Source organism: Protomyctophum bolini (genome assembly GCF_963924005.1).
Source record: "Protomyctophum bolini genome assembly, chromosome: 4".
In the NCBI taxonomy this organism is placed as follows: Eukaryota; Metazoa; Chordata; class Actinopteri; order Myctophiformes; family Myctophidae; genus Protomyctophum; species Protomyctophum bolini.
Genome location: NC_137865.1, coordinates 34,872,284 through 34,891,342, shown reverse-complemented (window position 1 = coordinate 34,891,342; position 19,059 = coordinate 34,872,284). Strand labels below are relative to the sequence as shown.

At 43.9% G+C, this 19,059-nt stretch overlaps 1 protein-coding gene across 5 annotated transcripts in view; it reads right to left on the bottom strand.

Moving 5' to 3' along the window:
* The window catches only part of LOC308314803 (transcription factor SOX-6-like), a 161,584-nt gene that overhangs the window by 38,643 nt on the left and 103,882 nt on the right, over window positions 1–19,059 (bottom strand). For 4 of the 5 annotated variants that reach the window (XR_013963988.1, XR_013963989.1, XM_080762506.1 and 1 more), the window contains exons 8-11: window positions 13,178–13,289; window positions 11,813–11,892; window positions 2,536–2,709; window positions 246–429 (exon numbers count right to left, since the gene is read on the bottom strand). Coding sequence is in view for 3 of the 5 variants with exons in the window: in XM_080762506.1 (XP_080618632.1) it covers window positions 246–429; window positions 2,536–2,709; window positions 11,813–11,892; window positions 13,178–13,289 (550 nt within the window). In the remaining 2 variants the exon portion in view is untranslated. The remainder of the gene's footprint in view (window positions 1–245; window positions 430–2,535; window positions 2,710–11,812; window positions 11,893–13,177; window positions 13,290–19,059) is intronic. The other variant, XM_080762508.1, reaches the window with a different exon arrangement.

Here is a 19,059-nt window from a genome sequence, read left to right as displayed (position 1 = left end):
GATATGCAGAGGTAAAGGGGCATATGGCGCGGGGCAGACAATGACGGCGAGAGGGAAGCTCTTAAAAAAAAAAAAAAAAAGTCAAATAACGTGTGGCGAGTTTCACTGCTTCCTCTGCCAGGGTTTTCATTGGGGCTAAGTACAGGGCTTTGGACTCCTGTAAAACAAAAAGACACACACACACACACACATAGGGGAGTTTGTGTGTGCATGCGTGCGTGTGTGCGTGCGTGTAGGGTACCCACCAAGTGAGGTGTTCCTGCCCATGCTGGAGAGGGGGCTGGGGATGCGTCCCTTCCCCATGGGGCCCACAGGGCTGGACTTGCTACCAGAGTACAGGCTCTGTGAGGAGGGCGAGGTCGTGGAGCGTAGGGGCTCGGCCGTCTTGGGTCTAGCCGACAGGTTCAGGGGCTGTGTCGACCCTTCCTCCTGCAAGACCAACGTGACTTACGGTGAATCATCAGCATGCTCACCAAAGTCATTAACAATTCTGGCTGTTAATTGAGCAGTTTATATCTCCCAGTTTAGGCCCAGGTGTTTATGAGCCTTTATTTCAGACGACAAACGGAGAGAGAGAGAAGGGAAGCGACATGCAGCAAATGCAATGGTCTGCTCGGCACGGAATTGAACCAGGCACTCTGTCATGAACTAGCCGTTGTGGTACAGTACAGTACAGTACAGTACAGTACAGTACAGTACAGTACAGTACAGTACAGTACAGTACAGTACAGTACAGTACAGATGCTCTAACCATTCAGCTATCGAATTACCCTTCACTGTGTCATTTAGTCTCGCGTGGCCAGACTGTTGAGTTGAGCAGTCTCCCCTTCTCAGATATAAATATATGTATTATATGTTTTGTCTTCTCTAATAAAGAGAAAAAACTCTCAGCCAATGGCACCTTGGTGTGCCTGACTGTCCATCACGCTATGAGCTTGTAGATCTGCTATTTTTCAATAGCTAAATTATAACATAATGTTTGAAACACCAAAAGGGGTTCCCGCCCAAAATGGGTTGAAATCAAAGGTTCATGACCACATGAAGCATCCCTTCAAGTGTTAGGAAAATGAGGTTGTGATGAGAAAGGGAAGAGGAAGAAGGAGACCCTTCACGTCAACACCGGCTGACTGACGGAGGCCTCTCGTGTTGGGAGCGAACGCTTAACGAACGCCAGCGATGTAATTTGGAGCTCCGGCATGCGTATGACGGTGGAACGTGATGAGAGAGCGTGGTCGTGGGGGGGGGGCTTCAGTCTGCGGGTGGTATTTTAAGATGGGGGCAAGGGGTGGGGGGGTTGGAGGGCACAGCACTACTGTTTGAATGTGGTGAGCTCTGACGCCGGTCTATTGTGACGCCGGATACAGCTGTGCCCCACACACACACACGTGCGCACGCACACGTACGCACGTGCACACATGGGTTCCATTACTTCCTCGTCGTCGCCGAGTCGAGATGTGCTGTGCACTCGCGCCAGCCGAGAAGGTCTGGGACTCAGCCAAACGGCAGCCCACGCCAATGTCAGTTTGTGTGATAGAGAAAGTGCGTGCCTGCGTGCGTGCGGCAAACTGATTCCAAATTTCCACGGCTCCAGGTTTCTTTTTATTATCATGGCTGTTGTCATTAGGTTTCCACTCAGTTCATTCATGCTACTCTGTCATGAAGCCTGCAGCGCACAAATGCAAAACACGGTTTTACATTTGAGAGTGACAGAGTGTGTGTGTGTGTGTGTGTGTGTGTGTGTGTGTGTGTGTGTGTGTGTGCATGCGAGTGTGCGTGATGTGCGTGTGTAGGGGACGGGGTGACCCTGGTATACGATTCAGTCAGCATGGCTGGGTCCAGTATAGCGACCATCAAAAAAAAACATGATTCTCAGCTCTGGTCCTTATAAAGCCATAATAATAAGTCTTGTTTTTCATTCTTGTTCAGTCTTATGGCTTTCATTTAGACATGAGTCACCAATCCATTTTCTGGTAGAATAGAAAACTATGTCTGTATTCTCAGTTCCAATAGGACAGAGCTGACTGACTGTGGAGAGGATTGGTGATTGTTGTAGTTGGGCCGTTTCCGACCAATAGTCTATACGGACGTGCCTGTACCAGACAGTGACGATACGCTAGAGCAGTTCATATCATATCAGTTTCAAATCAAGGTCCATTATTTATTCTGCATTTGAGCCACGGACCACCATTTGATGACATTTAGCCTCTCAGAGCCAAAACTAAAGATCATTTTGTCCACAATTCCATGCTGTTATGGTACATAAGAGACGGGAACAGAACAGAACAGGCAAACGACAAATGATCAAAATAGCAATTACTCTACATTCTCTTATTGTGTCTTCTTGTAAATTAAGTAATGCAGATGTTTAACAATAATTGAATTCTCAGGAGTTAAAGATCTATATAAGGCTCCATATGGTTATCAACTCTCCAACATTTAGCGGGGGACCACCTGGAACCTCCGCCTCAAGGACCACTGGTCGGAAACCGCTGCGCTAAAGTATCGTTTAGCAACCATCAACATGTTGTGACTCACCTTAATGTGAGTGACAGGGCTGCACGATGCTCTCCTGTCGTTCTTCGGGGGGATGGAGGAAGAGGGGGAGAGGGCGGGGCCCGTGGAGTTGGGGGGAGGCTGAGGGAGAGGAGGAGGAGCCATCTTGGCTCCCGGAGAGAGCTGCATGCTAGCCAGCTGCGCTGCGTACAGCTGCTACGTACAGGGAGAGAGGACAGGAAACCCACAGGCTATTAGCATTATCGCTACACAGAACGCTAGCCCATAGGACAGGAAACCCACAGGCTGTTAGCATTATCGCTACACAGAACGCTAGCCCATAGGACAGGAAACCCACAGGCTGTTAGCATTATCGCTAGCCAGAACTCTAGACCATAGGACTGTGTGTGTGTGTGTGTGTGTGTGTGTGTGTGTGCATAATAATATGCATTAACACACACAAATTCACTCACTGCGTAGTATAAATTATACATTAGATAGACCCAGACAGACACACACACGCACACACACACACACACACACACACACACACGAGCGCACACACAAATACCAGACACACTGTCTTCCCCCAGGCTGAAGTGTGTACTGCAGCCACGTTGGCGAGAACGTCACACACACACAAATGGAACGTTTTGTTTGAGGGGGCGACTGTTTATCAGGCTCCAGAAAAAACACACATCTCCTTTAGATGATCCCCGATCTATCTTTGACACTTATGCATTCAGCAGATGCTGTCTCTCTCCGCAGCTTGTAGAGCCATTTATGTCCTGATATAAATCCACACAATAGCTAACCCCTTTTGGACGGGAACGCATCTGCCACCTTAGCGTTCAACCCATTTGACCATTATTTTAAACTTTAGCTGTTGAAAAAGAATCGGCAAAACGTGGGGCAAACCTTGAAACTAAAATCTTTGCATCTGGGGGAGGTCCGTGGAACAATTTATTTTCAGATGAGCGTCCGGCGGCCAATTACTGTACATAGTCCTTGATATGAAATTGTTTGATAACCGTTTCAGAAAACAATTGTAGAATCTGGTCTCAGTCCTAAATGGGCTAAAGGAACGTACAAAGGTCTCTGAGGCCGCATGCAGGCCCTTCAAGACACTCACTCGGTCAATGTGTGCTCTGAGAGTTAGGTTAGAAGGTTAAAATATGTTTTTTAACAGATGGTATTATAGGTAAACAAATGTTTTACAGCCTGCAATTTAATGCAAAATCTTTACCGTTGTATCAAAAAGTGGTAGACAATAAATTTCAGGATTAGAATATGTCTGTAATCTATCTACAGTGTTTGAATTGGCTCAACTTGAGCATATTCAAAAACTGGCCCTGGAATTAATCTAAGAGTACCAAAAATAAACAGAGATAAATCCACTTGGAAGACAAAAATCTTTCTGGACAGGCATTAGGACTTCACCTTCTGAAAAAAGAAAAATAACTTGTCTTATTTTCAGTCCAAAAGGCACTTAACAGGAATCAAGAGCCCAAGCTGTGGGTCCCGACTGCAGTCCGGGGGTTTAAATCAAAGCTCGCTGCCCAGACAAAACCACTGCCTCCAACCCCCTGTCAGCTCCTGTCCCGGAGCACACGCGTGTTTGAGGAGAAGAGTATCAAAGAGCCAGCGGCCAGGAAAACCACCCAGACAGTACTGGCCCTCGACCACCTGGCTCCTTTCATTCCTTTTCTCTTAACCTTCGTTCTTTGAGTCTTTTTTGTTAGACCTGCCTCTTTCTCTCGACGTCTCTGCCCTTGCGCATTACCTTTTGGCGAACAAAATTATTTTCTAAAGTGCAGATCGAGGGGAAAGGAACACATAGGGCTCCGGCCAGGGATAAAATGGTAAACAGTGCATTAGCGCCTTTATCCAAGGCGCTTTACATATAGATTGTGCATTACATTCACCCACACACTGTGCATTACATTCACACACACATTTACATAGATTGTGCATTACATTCACACACACACATTTACATAGATTGTGCATTACATTCACACACACATTCACATAGATTGTGCATTACATTCACACACACATTCACACACCTTTTCACACACCCATTCACACACTGAAGGCGGAGGAAACCATGCAATTAAGGCACCAACCAGCACATCAGGAGCAATTAGGTGTTCAGAGTCTTGCTCAAGGACACTTCGACACTAACTCTGGGGGAGACCGGGTTTGAACCAGGAACCTTGAGGTTACCATCCGGCCACTCTACCCCTGACCCACTGCCACCCCGGCATGTTGTGATAACGTGGCCGACATTATTATAAGGTCACTTTACTGCCCTTTATCTGTCATGTTTCCCCCTGAACAGTCTCTAGAAGCCCCTTGTGGTCAGAGCACCTCAATGTATTTCTCTTTTACACAGCAGCCAATAGCCATGAACACACGCACGCACCCGCACACACACACGGACACGGACACACACTCTCTATCTCTCCTTTCTCCCTCTCTCTCCCCCCTGTCTCTCAAAGGCCCCAGTGTTGTGAGATCCAGTTTCTCCGCAGTCAAAACTGCAAGATCTCCCGGGACCAGAGGTCCAGAAAACAGAGACAGAAAAAGACAGAAAAATAATGTGCGGCCAGCACTCTTCTATCCACTGTTGATTTTGGCAGCAAAGTTTAGTTTAGTCATAGTCTTTTGAATAAAGTTTAATTTAGTTCTGAAATGATTTAGTGTTAGTCTAGTTTTAGTCGACTAAATGTCATGCGATTTTAGCCGACTAAATCTACAGTTGGTCTACATTTTGTCGACAAAATAAATCATTCTTGCAGGTTTTGGAGGCAGATTTAAGCTCACAACGTGACGCATCGCGACGCTTGTAGATGTGCCATTTTCAGCATGCAGCCAAGTGTAAAATGTCTTTTACTTATACTCATGGATCTCTTGTCCACTAGTCCCTTTCTAACATTTTAGTCTAGTTTTTATTTGTTGACAAAATTGTCAAATATATTTCGTCTTAGTTTTAGTCATCATACAGTAGCTTAGTTTAAATTTAGTTTCAATTTAGTTTTCGTCAGTGAAAAAAGGTAGTCGACGAACAATTTTCGTCTTAGTTTTAGTCGACGAAATCAACACTGCTTCAATCACATCTACATTCTACAGTAGTTCTACTAATAATGTGACACGACCACTCTTCCATCACATCTCCCCCTCCCACCTTTCTTCTCCTCATCGCCCCCTTCTTCCCTCTTCTTATATCCTCCTCTCCTTCTCTCTCCCCCTCCTCCTCCTCCCCCCCACCACTCCAAACCTCTCTCCCTCTGTACTCCTACTGTCTCCCTTTTTCTCCCTCTCCCCCCCCCCCCCCCGCCACTCCCCTTCTCCCTCTCCCTCTCTGTGGAGTGTTATTAAACACAAACAGAAGGGGCCCCTCGCCGCCTAAAACAAAGCCCCGATGTCACGCTGCGTGTTTTTCTTGGAGCGCATGCACACGCGGCAGAGACAGAAGAGAGAGAGAGAGGGGGGGGGGGGGGGGGGATGAGACTCCTCCATTTCCCCTCCCCATATATAAGAACTCTCTGAGTGAGCTTGCTGGCTGGCCGCTCGGCAAGGCAGGCCTCCTCGCGCTGTCAATCAAGACAACCACAAGGTTTACCGCAGCCGGTGATACTCTTACAGGAGCAGGGGGGTGGGGGGAATAAAGGGGGGAGTTGGTTTGGGTTGTTGGAGGGGGGTTCGGGGGGGGAGAGATATAGAGCAGTGGTTCCCAAACGTTTTAGCCTGCGACCCAAAAAAGAAATGAGATGATTGCCCCAAACTAGTGAAAATAGCAGATCTACAACTATAGGCCTACAAGCTCACAATGCGTCGCTTTGCGCCATGTGTGCGTGTGCGTGTGCTTGTGTCCACCAAACAAAAGATTAAGAATGAAAGCCATTTTCTCCTGTTTTTCTTTTACCCCCCTCAGACGGCCAGTGGGAGATGGATGGATGGGTGACAGAGGGAAATAAGGCTAATGTGCAGCGTAAACAACCCCGGACCGGAGCTCTCAGCCAGTCAGCCACCCCCAACCCACCCCCGTGGGGGAAGACAATGCCGCAATTTCCTAAATTAACAAATTGACAAACGGGGGAACTCAAACAGAGCCCTGTTGGCTCGCATAGCAAGGGGGATTATCTGACTGGGTGCTTTTTGGCCCGTTTAGTGCTAATTTGACTAAAATGTTAAATGATTAGTCCGTCATTTTCAAGCCTCGGAAATCGACACATGTGGGGGTTTCCTTTGTGATAGTGTGTGGAGAGAGACGAGACACGGACACGGAAATTGGGTTATGTGGTGCCTTGTGCTATAGTCTGTATAGGGCAGTGGTTTTCAACCAGTGGTCTGGGGACCACCAGGGGTTCCAGGTGGTCCCCCAATGTATACAGTTTGATAACGAATTGGACCCATATTAGATCTTTAACTCTTGAGTGTAAAATGAAACCAATGGACCCGTAAAAAACCACTGCATGTGTCTTGCTCAAGGACACTTTGACAAGCAGGAGGAACCCAGAATCCAACCGGGACACTTCTGAATCCAAACATCTGCTCATCTGTTCTGCATCCGGAGCTAATTGTCACTAATTATTAGATTCACCACTAATGGGAACTACGGCGGACTACAAAATAATAATAATTTTCATACGATAGAATGGATAGTGTCATGATAACGGCTTCAGATAAATAATTACACGGTATAGCGTAATACAGAATTATAGATGCAGGACTTTAATGAACACTGTAAGTCCATAGCATTCTTCTGTGGTGAGTCCTGACTGCCCCCGACCGGATGGCTAAGTGGACATTATCTAGTTTATTTTAGCGTCAGGCAGCTATTGATCCCAATGGCCCACCAGACAAATGAGCTTTTGTTTTTCAGCAGGTTCACGGAGGGAGATGGGATGAATGGATTGACTGCCACTCCATCCATCCATCCATCCATCCATCCATCATCCATCCATCCATTTTCAACCACTTACCCGGCACTTCTATTTTGAAAGAAATCCCGGCGCTGATTGTGTTAATGATGGAGAAATGTTACTATTAGGGTTGTCCCGATCGGATCGGGTGATGGAAAATCGGGGCCGATCATGATCGGAATTGGATCGGGAGTCAAAAACCGTGATCGGGACAACCCTAGTATCAGTAATATATCCATATCATGATATTCGACTGGAAATTGTGATTTGGGATATTGTACTATTGTAATATGGCATAAACGTATTATTATATATTTAATTATTATATAAATAAATATAGACCTGAACTGACTGTGTAATTGATTTTCAAGTTGCCTGCCATCGGTGCAAATCAATAGCATGCCATTGCTTAATATCTACATTGCCAGATCATGTTATGGATTAGTGTCAACTGTTACCCGACACTGATTTCCCCGTCTACTGCTGTGCCAGGGTTGGCATTCCAAGTATTTAACAACCAATTATCAACGATCAAATGATCAAACTCAACACTTGAATGATCTTACGGGGGAAAGCCGCTTGTGTGGCAAATATATAATTAAAAGAGCGCAGCTGCCAATCCATCTTGGATGGCAGTCAAAGAATTCACTAACCTCGGCAGTATAGGTCTTTCTGACTATACCTCAGATCATCAACATTACAGATAATCTAGGAATTCAAACATTTTAATTTCCCTCTGTTGAGATGTACCGGTAAAAGGTTTGACAAAACAAACTGATGTCCCAACTTCTGCATCAACTAATCTACTTAACGGCATGATTAACGGAACACACAGCAATGAGGAAATTCCTTCCGCTGTCTGAGACAGCGGATGTTTTCTCTGTTATAAAGTTTGCAACAATTGAGACTACACAGATGCATCTCCTCCTAATGTATATTCCATATTCTGAAGTAGCATCAGTCCAGAACCTCAGGACATTATATTTGGCTGTGCTGACTGAGGGCTTTGGAGGACAAAGATCCTGATATAAAGATTTAAGGTATTTAATTATTATGGAAAAGGTAGCATTTGCAGCTATTTAGAGCCTAGTACTGAACTACTGATCTCATCTCTAGCAACAGGCACTCGCTTTTGGTGGAATTGGGACCTGCTATCACCATTGATGACACAAAGATATGTTTATTCTGGTAGGGTTAGGATTTCTTAAGCGTGGTTCATCCGTTATATACAGTAGAGGAAAGGACATATTAATATTAATATTATATTAATAATAATGATCCCGCAGTTTTGTAACCCATTTTTCTAACCCAATTATGGAATGTAATCCATGGGTTCTACACTCCCTCTGCCAACCTGGGAAGAGCAACGGACTGCCCTCATGCTTCCTTCAAGGAGCCTTGATGCGGCGTAGTGAGAGTCACGCTTTTATTGGGAAGGTGTTATTCTTCCGGTATGAGGGAAGGAAGTTCTGCTTTTAGGGGCTTCCGGCCTGATGACTACACAACAAGGACTACAACGTGACGAAACGATATCATCCACTCCAGACCGGATGGATCATAAACCCGAAAAGGAATGCTGCCCAGGCTAGTAAAAAGGAGTACAAAACAGAAAAAAACACTTTAGGCCATCACAGATGTTTCTGTGAGCTGACCTGCGTAATAGTGTGCCTCCTCTCTCAAAAGGCCAAGCTATTGACAGAGCAAGGCCAAGGTTGAGAGGGGGGAGGGTTGCATGTATACTCTCGCACTATAGCGTAACCACAATGGCTAGAAGGAAGCCATTAGGCTTAAGATAGTGCAGGCAGAAGCATAAAGTTCACATGACATTTCATTATACTGTTTATTATTATATTAGGCCTAACCCATTTACGACTGAGACCAGATCCTACAAATGTCATGGTCATGACAGTTTTCTGAAAAAATAGTTCTCAAAATATTTCATGTCAAGGACCCTAAAAATATATGTAATTGGTGGCAGACTCCCATCTCAAAATATGTTGTGTCAGTGACCTCCCAGAAGCAAAGATTTGAATTAGAAATGTCCGCTGTGAAAGAATACAGTATATGTAATAAGATGTGCACATGATTTCACAAAAAATCATGTGCACATGCTCATAGCGCGGCACTCGGTGCCGTGCTATGAGCTTGTAGATCTGCCATTTTTCAAAAGCTAAATTATAACAAAATGCTTAAAACACCAAAAGGGGTTCCCGTCCTGAATTAGCACAGTCAGCATTAGCTGAATTGTAATGTGTGACATTACATTTTTACACAACCTATACTATACAAAGTAAGATACATGGAAAATATTGTATGTATAGGCCCAATAGTTTTCATACACACCGTGACTATACTGTATATGCACAGTAAAAAATAATAATCTCAGTTTCATGTGATATTCCATGTTTTTTTTGTTTTACTTTCCATCTTCCCAAAATCTACATCCTTGTATTAAATCACCTTTTTCTTTAATAACAATTTGTCTCCACATTTCTTTGCAGATGTCACCGAATACTATAGCTTCATAAAAAAGCAACAACAGTACTACGTCGGCACAAAGAGCGCTACTGGCAAAACTCTGCAGATAAAGAGCCATATAACAGACAGGCTATGACTCATAAATCTCCACTTGATTACTTCTGGCATCGCCATTGTTGTCAAAACAATGTCAAAACATGTGCTCCAAGCCAGCGCGGTCTCCGTCTCACACAAAATCTCCCTTTCAGATCGTTCCCGTCTCAAAACACTTTCTCTCCCCTGACTACCCTTTTGTCTCTTCCCTTCCTACGTAGGCTTTAATCCGTTTAGGCCTGTGGTCACCTTATAGCTTTTAACCACTTTTAACCATTATTTTAAACTCTAGCTATTGAAAAATTGCAGATCTACAAGCTCATAGCGCGGCACCGAGTGCCGCGCTATATGATCTTGTAGATCTGCTATTTTAGGAGACTCTTGAAAATTATTTCACAGCCAACATTTTTAACTCATATCTTTGCTTCTGGCCGGGTTCCTGGAACAACATATTTTCAGATGGGGGTCGCGGCCAAATACATATATTTCTGGGGCTCCTTGACATGAATATCAGTGAGCACCACTGATATAGAAACAGGCTTTTTCAGAAAAATGATTTAGAAGACATTGGTAGAAACTGGTCTCAGGACTCAATGGGTTAAAGCTTTGCAGACAGCTTCCTCTTTCATTCAGGTATTTTTCTTTTCCTCTGCTCCTCGTTCTCTGTTGCATGAATTCTGTATTATTATTATTATTAATTTATTTATTTGTCTTAAAACACATGAATGAACGCGAGGATAGGTTCACTTCCCCTCCACCACCCACCCACCCACCCACCCACACAGCAGCAGCAAGGTGCTTTGTTAAGCTCAATAGCGCTTAATGAGGCTTTCCATAACTAGTTAAAAAAGCCACAATCTAAATTGAATAAAAGCTCCGATAAGGATTCTCACAACAACTGAGATAGCGCTGCTGCTACATTAGGCAATAAGTGACAACATTATTTACCAAGGACCTTTTTTTTCCTCTTTATTTTGACAGCAAACTTTGATTTTAGTTAGTCATAGAAGTCTCTTGAATAGTTTCCATTTAGTTTTAGTCACATTTAGTCACCTGGAATGTTAGTCTAGTTTTAGTGTAAAATGACTTGTCTTTTACTGATACTGGATCTCTTGTCCACTAGTCCCTTCCTAACATTTTAGTCTAGTTTGTATTTTTTGACGAAATTGTCAATATATTAATTTAGTCATAGTTTTAGTCATAGCTTATATTTTATTTAGCTTCCACTTAGTTTTTTGTCAGTGAAAAACGGTAGTCGACGAACATTTTTTGTCATAGTATTAGTCGACGAAATCAAGACTGGTGTGCCGTCGTTAAACGTTTTGTGTTGAGAAATTCCCAACAACCCTTCATGGGGAGAGAGGATTGGTTTATTCCCCCCCCCCCTTCCTCTCTCCGTCTTTCTTTCTTTCTTTCTTTCTCCCTTCCTCGCTCTCTTTGCAAATATGTTCTGTGATAACCATTATGTGTATAAGTGCTATTTTGGAACCACAGGTGTCAAGCAGCAATAAAAGTGTTGATGAATTGCCTGGGCCAGGTGTTGCGCTGCTGGGGTTAGAATTCCTCAGTGATTCATCATTAAAAAAAAACGCTCTTTTGTTTGACACAGCTGATAAGGACCGGGATAAGAGAGATGCCATGTTAATGAAACAAATCTAACCGAAACTGTTGTCAAAGGAGAGAATTGTGTGTATGCGTGTGCGTGCGTGCATGCGTTTTTTGTCATGGACCCCAGGAAGAATAGCTGCTACTTCGGTGGCAGCTAATGGTGATCCATATGAATAAAGAATCATCATCATCATCATCATCACACTCACCTGCAGCTGGAGGGGGCTGAGGCCAGATGCCGCTGCAGCTGCCATCGTAGAAGGAATGAACTGCATGGGGTAGTTGTCACCTGTCAAAACGAGCAGCAGGACAAAGCACACTGTCCGTTAACATAGTTGTTCCCAAACTTGTTCATGTTAAGGACCCCCAAATTGACACTTATTAGCCCACAGACCCCCCCCCATTTGAAGAGATAATGCCAGGGACCCCCGTGAGAGAATATTTTTACAACAGTGATTATCGACCGGTTTATTTTCAAGCACCCCCAGTTTGACACCATGGTGTAAGAAGGGTCACGCAAAAGTATAGTTAAAATAGACAGCACCAACTCTCTCTCTCTCTCTCTCTCCCCCACACAGTTTTCTTAACATTCGCTAGTCCACACACTTCCTCACTGTGAAGATATAATATATTAAAAGATCAAGTCTAAAGTTGAATGTATTTGACTATTTGTACAGTATTGCTATTACTTGCTATTACTATTTGTACAATAAATTACATTCATTTGAAAAAGCAGGAAGTGGAGATGACAGCAAATGGATCTAGGCTGCCAGTGTTGAGGCCATCACAGAAGTTTCTGTGAGCTGACCTGTGCCTCCTCTCTCAGAAGGCCAAGCTATTGACAGAGCAAGGCCAAGGTTGAGAGGGGGGGAGGGTTGCATATACTCTCGCACTATAGCGTAACCACAATGGCTAGAAGGAAGCCATTAGGCTTAAGATAGTGCAAATCTGAGATTAGTTGATTAAAATAAAAATAGACACCAGCTAACTTGATGATTCAACTAAAGAAATATTGAAGTAGATTACATTTGAGCTTACTTTTGTCTGAGATATTTGGCAATGTCTGTTTGGGACAAATTTGGCACATACCTACATTTATATCTATTGTTTGTGCTAAATTCAAATTCAACTCAATATAGCATCTGATTGATGGCAGAAACATCATTATAAATTAATTCAGTCCAAAAGGGGATATACTGTAAGCATGAATATGTGAATGTGTACAGTATAGTATGTTAGATGTACTGCATTCATGTGCAGGCTTTAAATCTTCTGTAAATTAAACTTGGATTAAGATTTTGAATTACAGAAAAAAATCACTGCCACTTACTACAACTTTAACATCGGTAGTAAATCAATGACATTGTTTACACTATAATCGAGTAATGGTGTACACGTGCATGCGTGCAGCACCTGGTATGCATGAGGGAAGACTAGAATGTGAGAGGGACTAGGATAGAGCAGGTGGTGAATGCATGGAAGCCTGCCTTAGAAATATCGGGTACGAGGAGTGTGTGTGTGTGTGTGTGTGTGTGTGTGTGTGTGTGTGTGTGTGTGTGTGTGTGTGTGTGTACCTGGTTTGTAGGACATGGTGGGGGGGAACAGGAAGCCTTGCTGAGCTGCGGCAGCAGCCAATGAACGGTCTGGAAACACTGGGATCATCAGAGGAGACATGTGACCTTGGACCTGAGAGAGAGAGAGGAGATTGTGGGTGGTTAGTAAGGCTGTAACGATTCTCGATACGTATCTAAATCAAATTGAGATAATTTGGCTGCATGGAAAGGCTGCACCTGGCTGGAAGCCCCTCCAGAACCACTGCTGTACTAGCCTCGGAAACCCAGACGTTTTTGTTTCCAGAGATTAAAAAAAAGTCTGCATGGGACCGAGTACACTTCAATTCGGCATAGAGTGGCGCAAACGTCGATCACTCTCTGCTGATTTCTGATCGTCTACACCTTTGTTAAATTGACACACACACACACACACACACACCTCTCTCTCTCTCTCTGTCGCTCTGATTAATTAGTCTCATGTCGCGCAGCTGCGTCTAGATTTTCCTGGCGGATCCTGCCGGGAGCTGCCTATGCCATAGAAAGCATATAGGTGGACCCGAGGCTACTGCTGTACAGTACACTGCATGAATGACGTCATCATGACAGCATCAGACGAAGAGTCTGTTAAATTCATTCTTGTCATTGTACTACTGTAGTACTTTATGTTTTCTCCTCAGAATGCTGTTTATCACAACACAGTCTAAAAAGAGTACGCTTTCATGTCAGCTTGAAAGGACTCCCTAAATCAGAGGGTTATAGCCACGTTGGGATTGAAGAGAGCAAATCAAAAGATCGGCCTGAGGGGATTCTATTAGGATATCGTCTGATGCGTCAGATAATGGAAACCTTGTGGAACCATTCCGTTTTTATCATTCTCAAATTTTGTAATTAAAGCAGTGAAAATATATGATTTACAAGCTTGTGGGACGATTTTTTTACAGTCTTGTATGATGAACTAGGATATCCATTTAGCAACATAAAAAGTTGAGTGTGTGTGTGTGTGTGTGTGTGTGTGTGTGTGTGCGCGCGCGCGCACACAGTTGAGTGTGTGTGTGTGTGTGTGTGTTTGTGTGTGTGTGTGCGCGCGCGCGCACACACACACGCGATTTAATGCTTCACATAGATTTTGTCGACTAAAACTATGACGAAAAATGTTCGTTGACTACCTTTTTTTCCCCACTGGAGAAAACAAAAAATAAATAAAGCTAAGCTATGATGAATAAAACTAAGACTAAATATATTGACAATTTCATCAACAAAAATAAACTATAGGCTAAAATGTTAGGAAGGGACTAGTGGACAAGAGATCTAAAAAATACGTAATTTTATGTGTGGTTGCATACTGAAAATAGCGACGCATTGTGAGCTGGTAGATCTGCTATTTTCAGCAAGTGTAAAATCAGCCATTATGACGCCATCAAGGCCCGCCAAAATACATTTTAGTCGACTAAAACTGTAGATTTAGTCAACTGAAATCGTTAGACAACTACACTAACCCTAAAACATTTCAGGTGACTAAAATATGACTAAAACTAAATTGAGTTGTATTCCAAAGACTATTTGACTAAACTAAAATCAAAATGTAGTGCCAAAATCAACACTGCTGCTGCACATACTGCTCATGCTACAGTGCTGTAGCAAAGATACAAAATACAGCAGTGGTTTTCGGTCCGGGGACCACCAGTGGTCCTTGAAGGGATTCCAGGTGGTTCCCAGCTGAATGATGGAGAGTCGGTAACCAAATGGACGCGTACAGGTCCATTTCACACTCTCAATATAGTTAAATTATTATTAAACATCTGCAATACTTAATTTACAATAAGTGTCACGGTGCCGGGCAGAGAAGGTGTAGGATCCAAGTGCTGACAGTAGCAGCGGAGGCAGAATTCAGATGTAGAATCCAGGTTTAATTAACAAAGCAGGGAAACAAGGAACTGGCACGAGGAAACAAACACAAGAAACTAATACTTGGAACATGTAAGCTCAAAAACAGGACTGAACACAGCGACTACAAACAACAACTCAACAGAGAACTGAACACACAAGGGCATATAAATAGACAAGGGATAACTAGACACAGGTGAACACCACTGACAATCAACACTGGGATAGGCTGGGGAACCAAGGGGACACAGGTGGAAACACTGGCAATCACAGGACTAGTGAGACAAGACAGGAACAGAACTACAGGGGCAGACAGGAAGGCACAAAGCAAGACTACAAAATAAAGGTTCAGTGTAAAGCAGAACTGCAACTACGAAACAAGGAAAATACAGACTACAAAATCACAGTAACAACAAAGAAGTAAAACACTAACTAACTAAAACCAAGGAACACATGAAAATCCAAAACATGTCACGAAACGTGACAAGAAGTCTACCGAATTTGAGAATGTAGAATAATTGTTACTTAGAACAACGTTTGCCTGTTAATCTCTCCTATTATGGTACCAGTCTCACATCAATAAACCATTGAATTGTGGACAAAATCTTATCCAACAATATACAAATATTCTTACTTTTGGGTCTGAGAGGCTAAATGTCATCAAATTGTGGTCCTCTCAAATGCTGCATGAATAACTAATAGCCTTGACATGAAAAAGGTTCAAAACCTGCAATAAAGCATACAAGCCGTCTAAAAGCTCAATATGTCAACTTGTATCTTTGCTATTTTAGAATTTTCCTGTAACACTAATTATGATAATGACGTGTATACACGTATTTTCTAATCAAATCGTGGGGGTCCTTTATGATATCAAACGAGATCGTTGTAATTTATTTATTTATTTTTTGCCTTTCCTTCTTCAGCGATCCTATAGACCTGCCATTCACTTCCTTGTTTACGGCCCGACTGATGTGTGTGTGTGTGTGTGTGTGTTCACACATCTTGTGACACAGAGAAAAAGGGGGTTACTAAGGGCCGATTCATACTCCTATTTTACCACTGTTTCGGCGCTGTAGTGACGAAATGATTTGGGCTCGTCAGAAATTTTCAGTAGCACCGAAGAGCCGACTTTAGGACGGTACCCGCCCCCCCGAACCTCAAATGACGTCAAATTGTAGGCTCTACAGCGCCGAACCGACTTTTATTCGGCTCTAAAATAGGAGTATGAATATATATAGAAAAGAAGAGAAACGTCTGTGTCCTATACACAATACAGCCAAAAAAAGAATGAGAGAGAGAGAGAGAGAGAGAGAGAGAGAGAGAGACTGGGGAAGAGAGAGAGAGAGAGAGAGAGAGAGAGAGCGCAAAATGCTCCCATTCATTGTACTCCCATGGGAAACACTGACACACAAAGATCTCCTTTTACTGAAAGAAGGTGTGTGTGTGTGTGTGTGTGTGTGTGTGTGTGTGTGTGTGTGTGTGTGTGTGTGTGTGTGTGTGTGTGTGTGTGTGTGTGTGCGCGTGTGTGCGTGCACGCGTGTGTGCGTGCGTTCGTGCGTGTGTGCATGCGTTTTGGAGGTGTATGAGCATGTGTGTGAGTGTATACGGGGGTCAGGTTGTTGGGCCCTTAAGAAAACACAAGGGGCCCCTACTACTTTTTTCCTCACCGCTTATATACGCAATTAATGCAGACATACACCTACAGCGCACGCACGCACGCACGCACGCACGCACGCACGCACGCTGCTGTGTCTGGGGATGAGCTAACAAATGTATGTGTGTGTACTGTAAGTGCACATGTTTACGCTTGGCCTTTGGTCACTATAGAGCGTCGCAGTCCCGCCCCCTACCAGGGCCCAGGAAATTATTCTCCGTTCATTTTCCTCATAGACTTTTCAGAAAGTTTTTATTTAAAGACGGTTACGCCACGGACAAAAGCCAACTCTTATCGTGACAAATCATGACAATAAACTGTTTTGGGCCAAACAAATAATTAGAAAGTAGAAAAAAACGGCAGGTTACAACACTTTTTTTGTTTTTATTCTTCTTTGTAATTGTTTGTTTGGTCCAAAATATTGTGTTTATTGTCATGATTTGTCACGACTGAAGTTGGCTTTGTCCGCGGCGTAACCGTCTTTAAATAAATACTTTTTGAAATGTCTATGGGAAAAATGCATTGGGATTCATTTCCTGGGCCTGGCGTCGTCATGACAGGGGGCGGGACTGCGACGCTCTATAGAGGTGCTGTTGTAAGATGTCATCTCCATGTCTGACTCCTGCCCATTGCACTATAGCTGTTGTGCGTGTGTTTCTGTGTATGTGCGTGCGTGCATGCGCGATTGCGTGTTCTCTACTGTGTCAATAACAACAAACAGAATCCAGTGTGGAGGGGAGGGGGAGAGAGAGAGAGAGAGAGAGAGAGAGAGAGAGAGAGAGAGAGAGAGAGAGAGAGAGAGAGAGAGAGAGAGAGAGAGAGATAGAGAGAGGACTTTCCCATTTCACATCATGTCCTGCGGTTCAGACTGCAGTACCATGTGTACTGGTATCAAACGCTTCAGCTGAATGACACATATCCACTGCTATGTTCGCTGTCACAAAGTCCCAAACAGACTCAAACACAACACAACAACATATTCAGTCCTATATGTTCGCTGTCACAAAGTCAGAAACAGACTCAAACACAAGACAATAACATATTCAGTCCTACATACAGTATGTTCGCTGTCACAAAGTTACAAAGACTCAAACACAAGACAATAACATATTCAGTCCTATGTTCGCTGTCACAAAGTTACAAAGACTCAAACACAATACAAATAAACGTATGGTACATTAACCAATTAAGCCCTAATTTACACTTGCTAGAGCGGTGCCCGGCTGTAGAGCACCAAGTTGGTAACGATGGAAGTTGGAGATCGATGCCCCACCCTGCTATGCAATAGGCCTACCCGTTGTACCCGTGTCAGAGTACCCAATCCACCCATTTATCTGTGTCCCTTTTATGCCTATACAGTATAAGAAGATTTCTGTATCTGTCTCTCTGTGTCCCTTTATTCCTACCGTATATGGAGTTCTGTGTCAGGCATGCCCAAATATGGAGTGTTGTGATGGACAGGGGCCCTGTGGGCACTGCACCCCCTGTGGGGGTGGTATGCGTGTGTCAAATTTTAAGTCGGTGCATGGGGCGAACGGTTCTCGAGTTACGTGGATTATAACCGTACACACGTACGTGCGTACAAACAGACGTACAGAGACACGGTGCTTTTATAGATAGGCGATAGATGAGCTTGTAGATCTGCTATTTTCAGAGTGCGGCCGAGTGTAAAATCAGCATTGCGATGCCATCGAGGGCCGACAAAAAAAACATCAACTAAAATCTCATGACATTTAGTCGACTGTCTAAAACTGAGGACTAACACTAAAATCTTTCAGATGACTTAAATTTGACTAAAAACTAAATTAAGTTTTATTCCAAAGACTATGACTTAAACTAAAATCTAAATTTGCTGTCAAAATCAACATGTTTCTATATTGTATAGAAGCATTGCTTCAACCACAGAGAGAGACAAGAAGTGAAGAGCCTAAACAAGAGAGCGGGAGGGATTTAAGGAGGAGGAGAAACAGGAGTTAGAAATGAAGAACAGAGACATGGAGGAGGAGTGTGCGGTCTTTACAGTCATTAATTAGCCCCGTTAGCTATAGTGGCCGGGGCTCTGTGGTCTCCGGGCCGCTTGCCTCTTGTGGGCCCCGAAGGAAATGGGCCACATATGAGAGCCATTATGGGAGGAGAGTTAACAAAGACACATGCCTGTCAGCCACGACACACGCACACACACGCACACTACAGTGATGAGGCTGAGTGCACAAAGAGGGCCCACCCTTGTCTTTCTTGTGCGTGCGTGCGTGCGTGCGTGCGTGCGTGCGTGCGTGCGTGCGTGCGTGCGTGCGTGCGTGCGTGCGTGCGTGCGTGCGTGCGTGCGTGCGTGCGTGCGTGCGTGCGTGCGTGCGTGCGTGCGTGC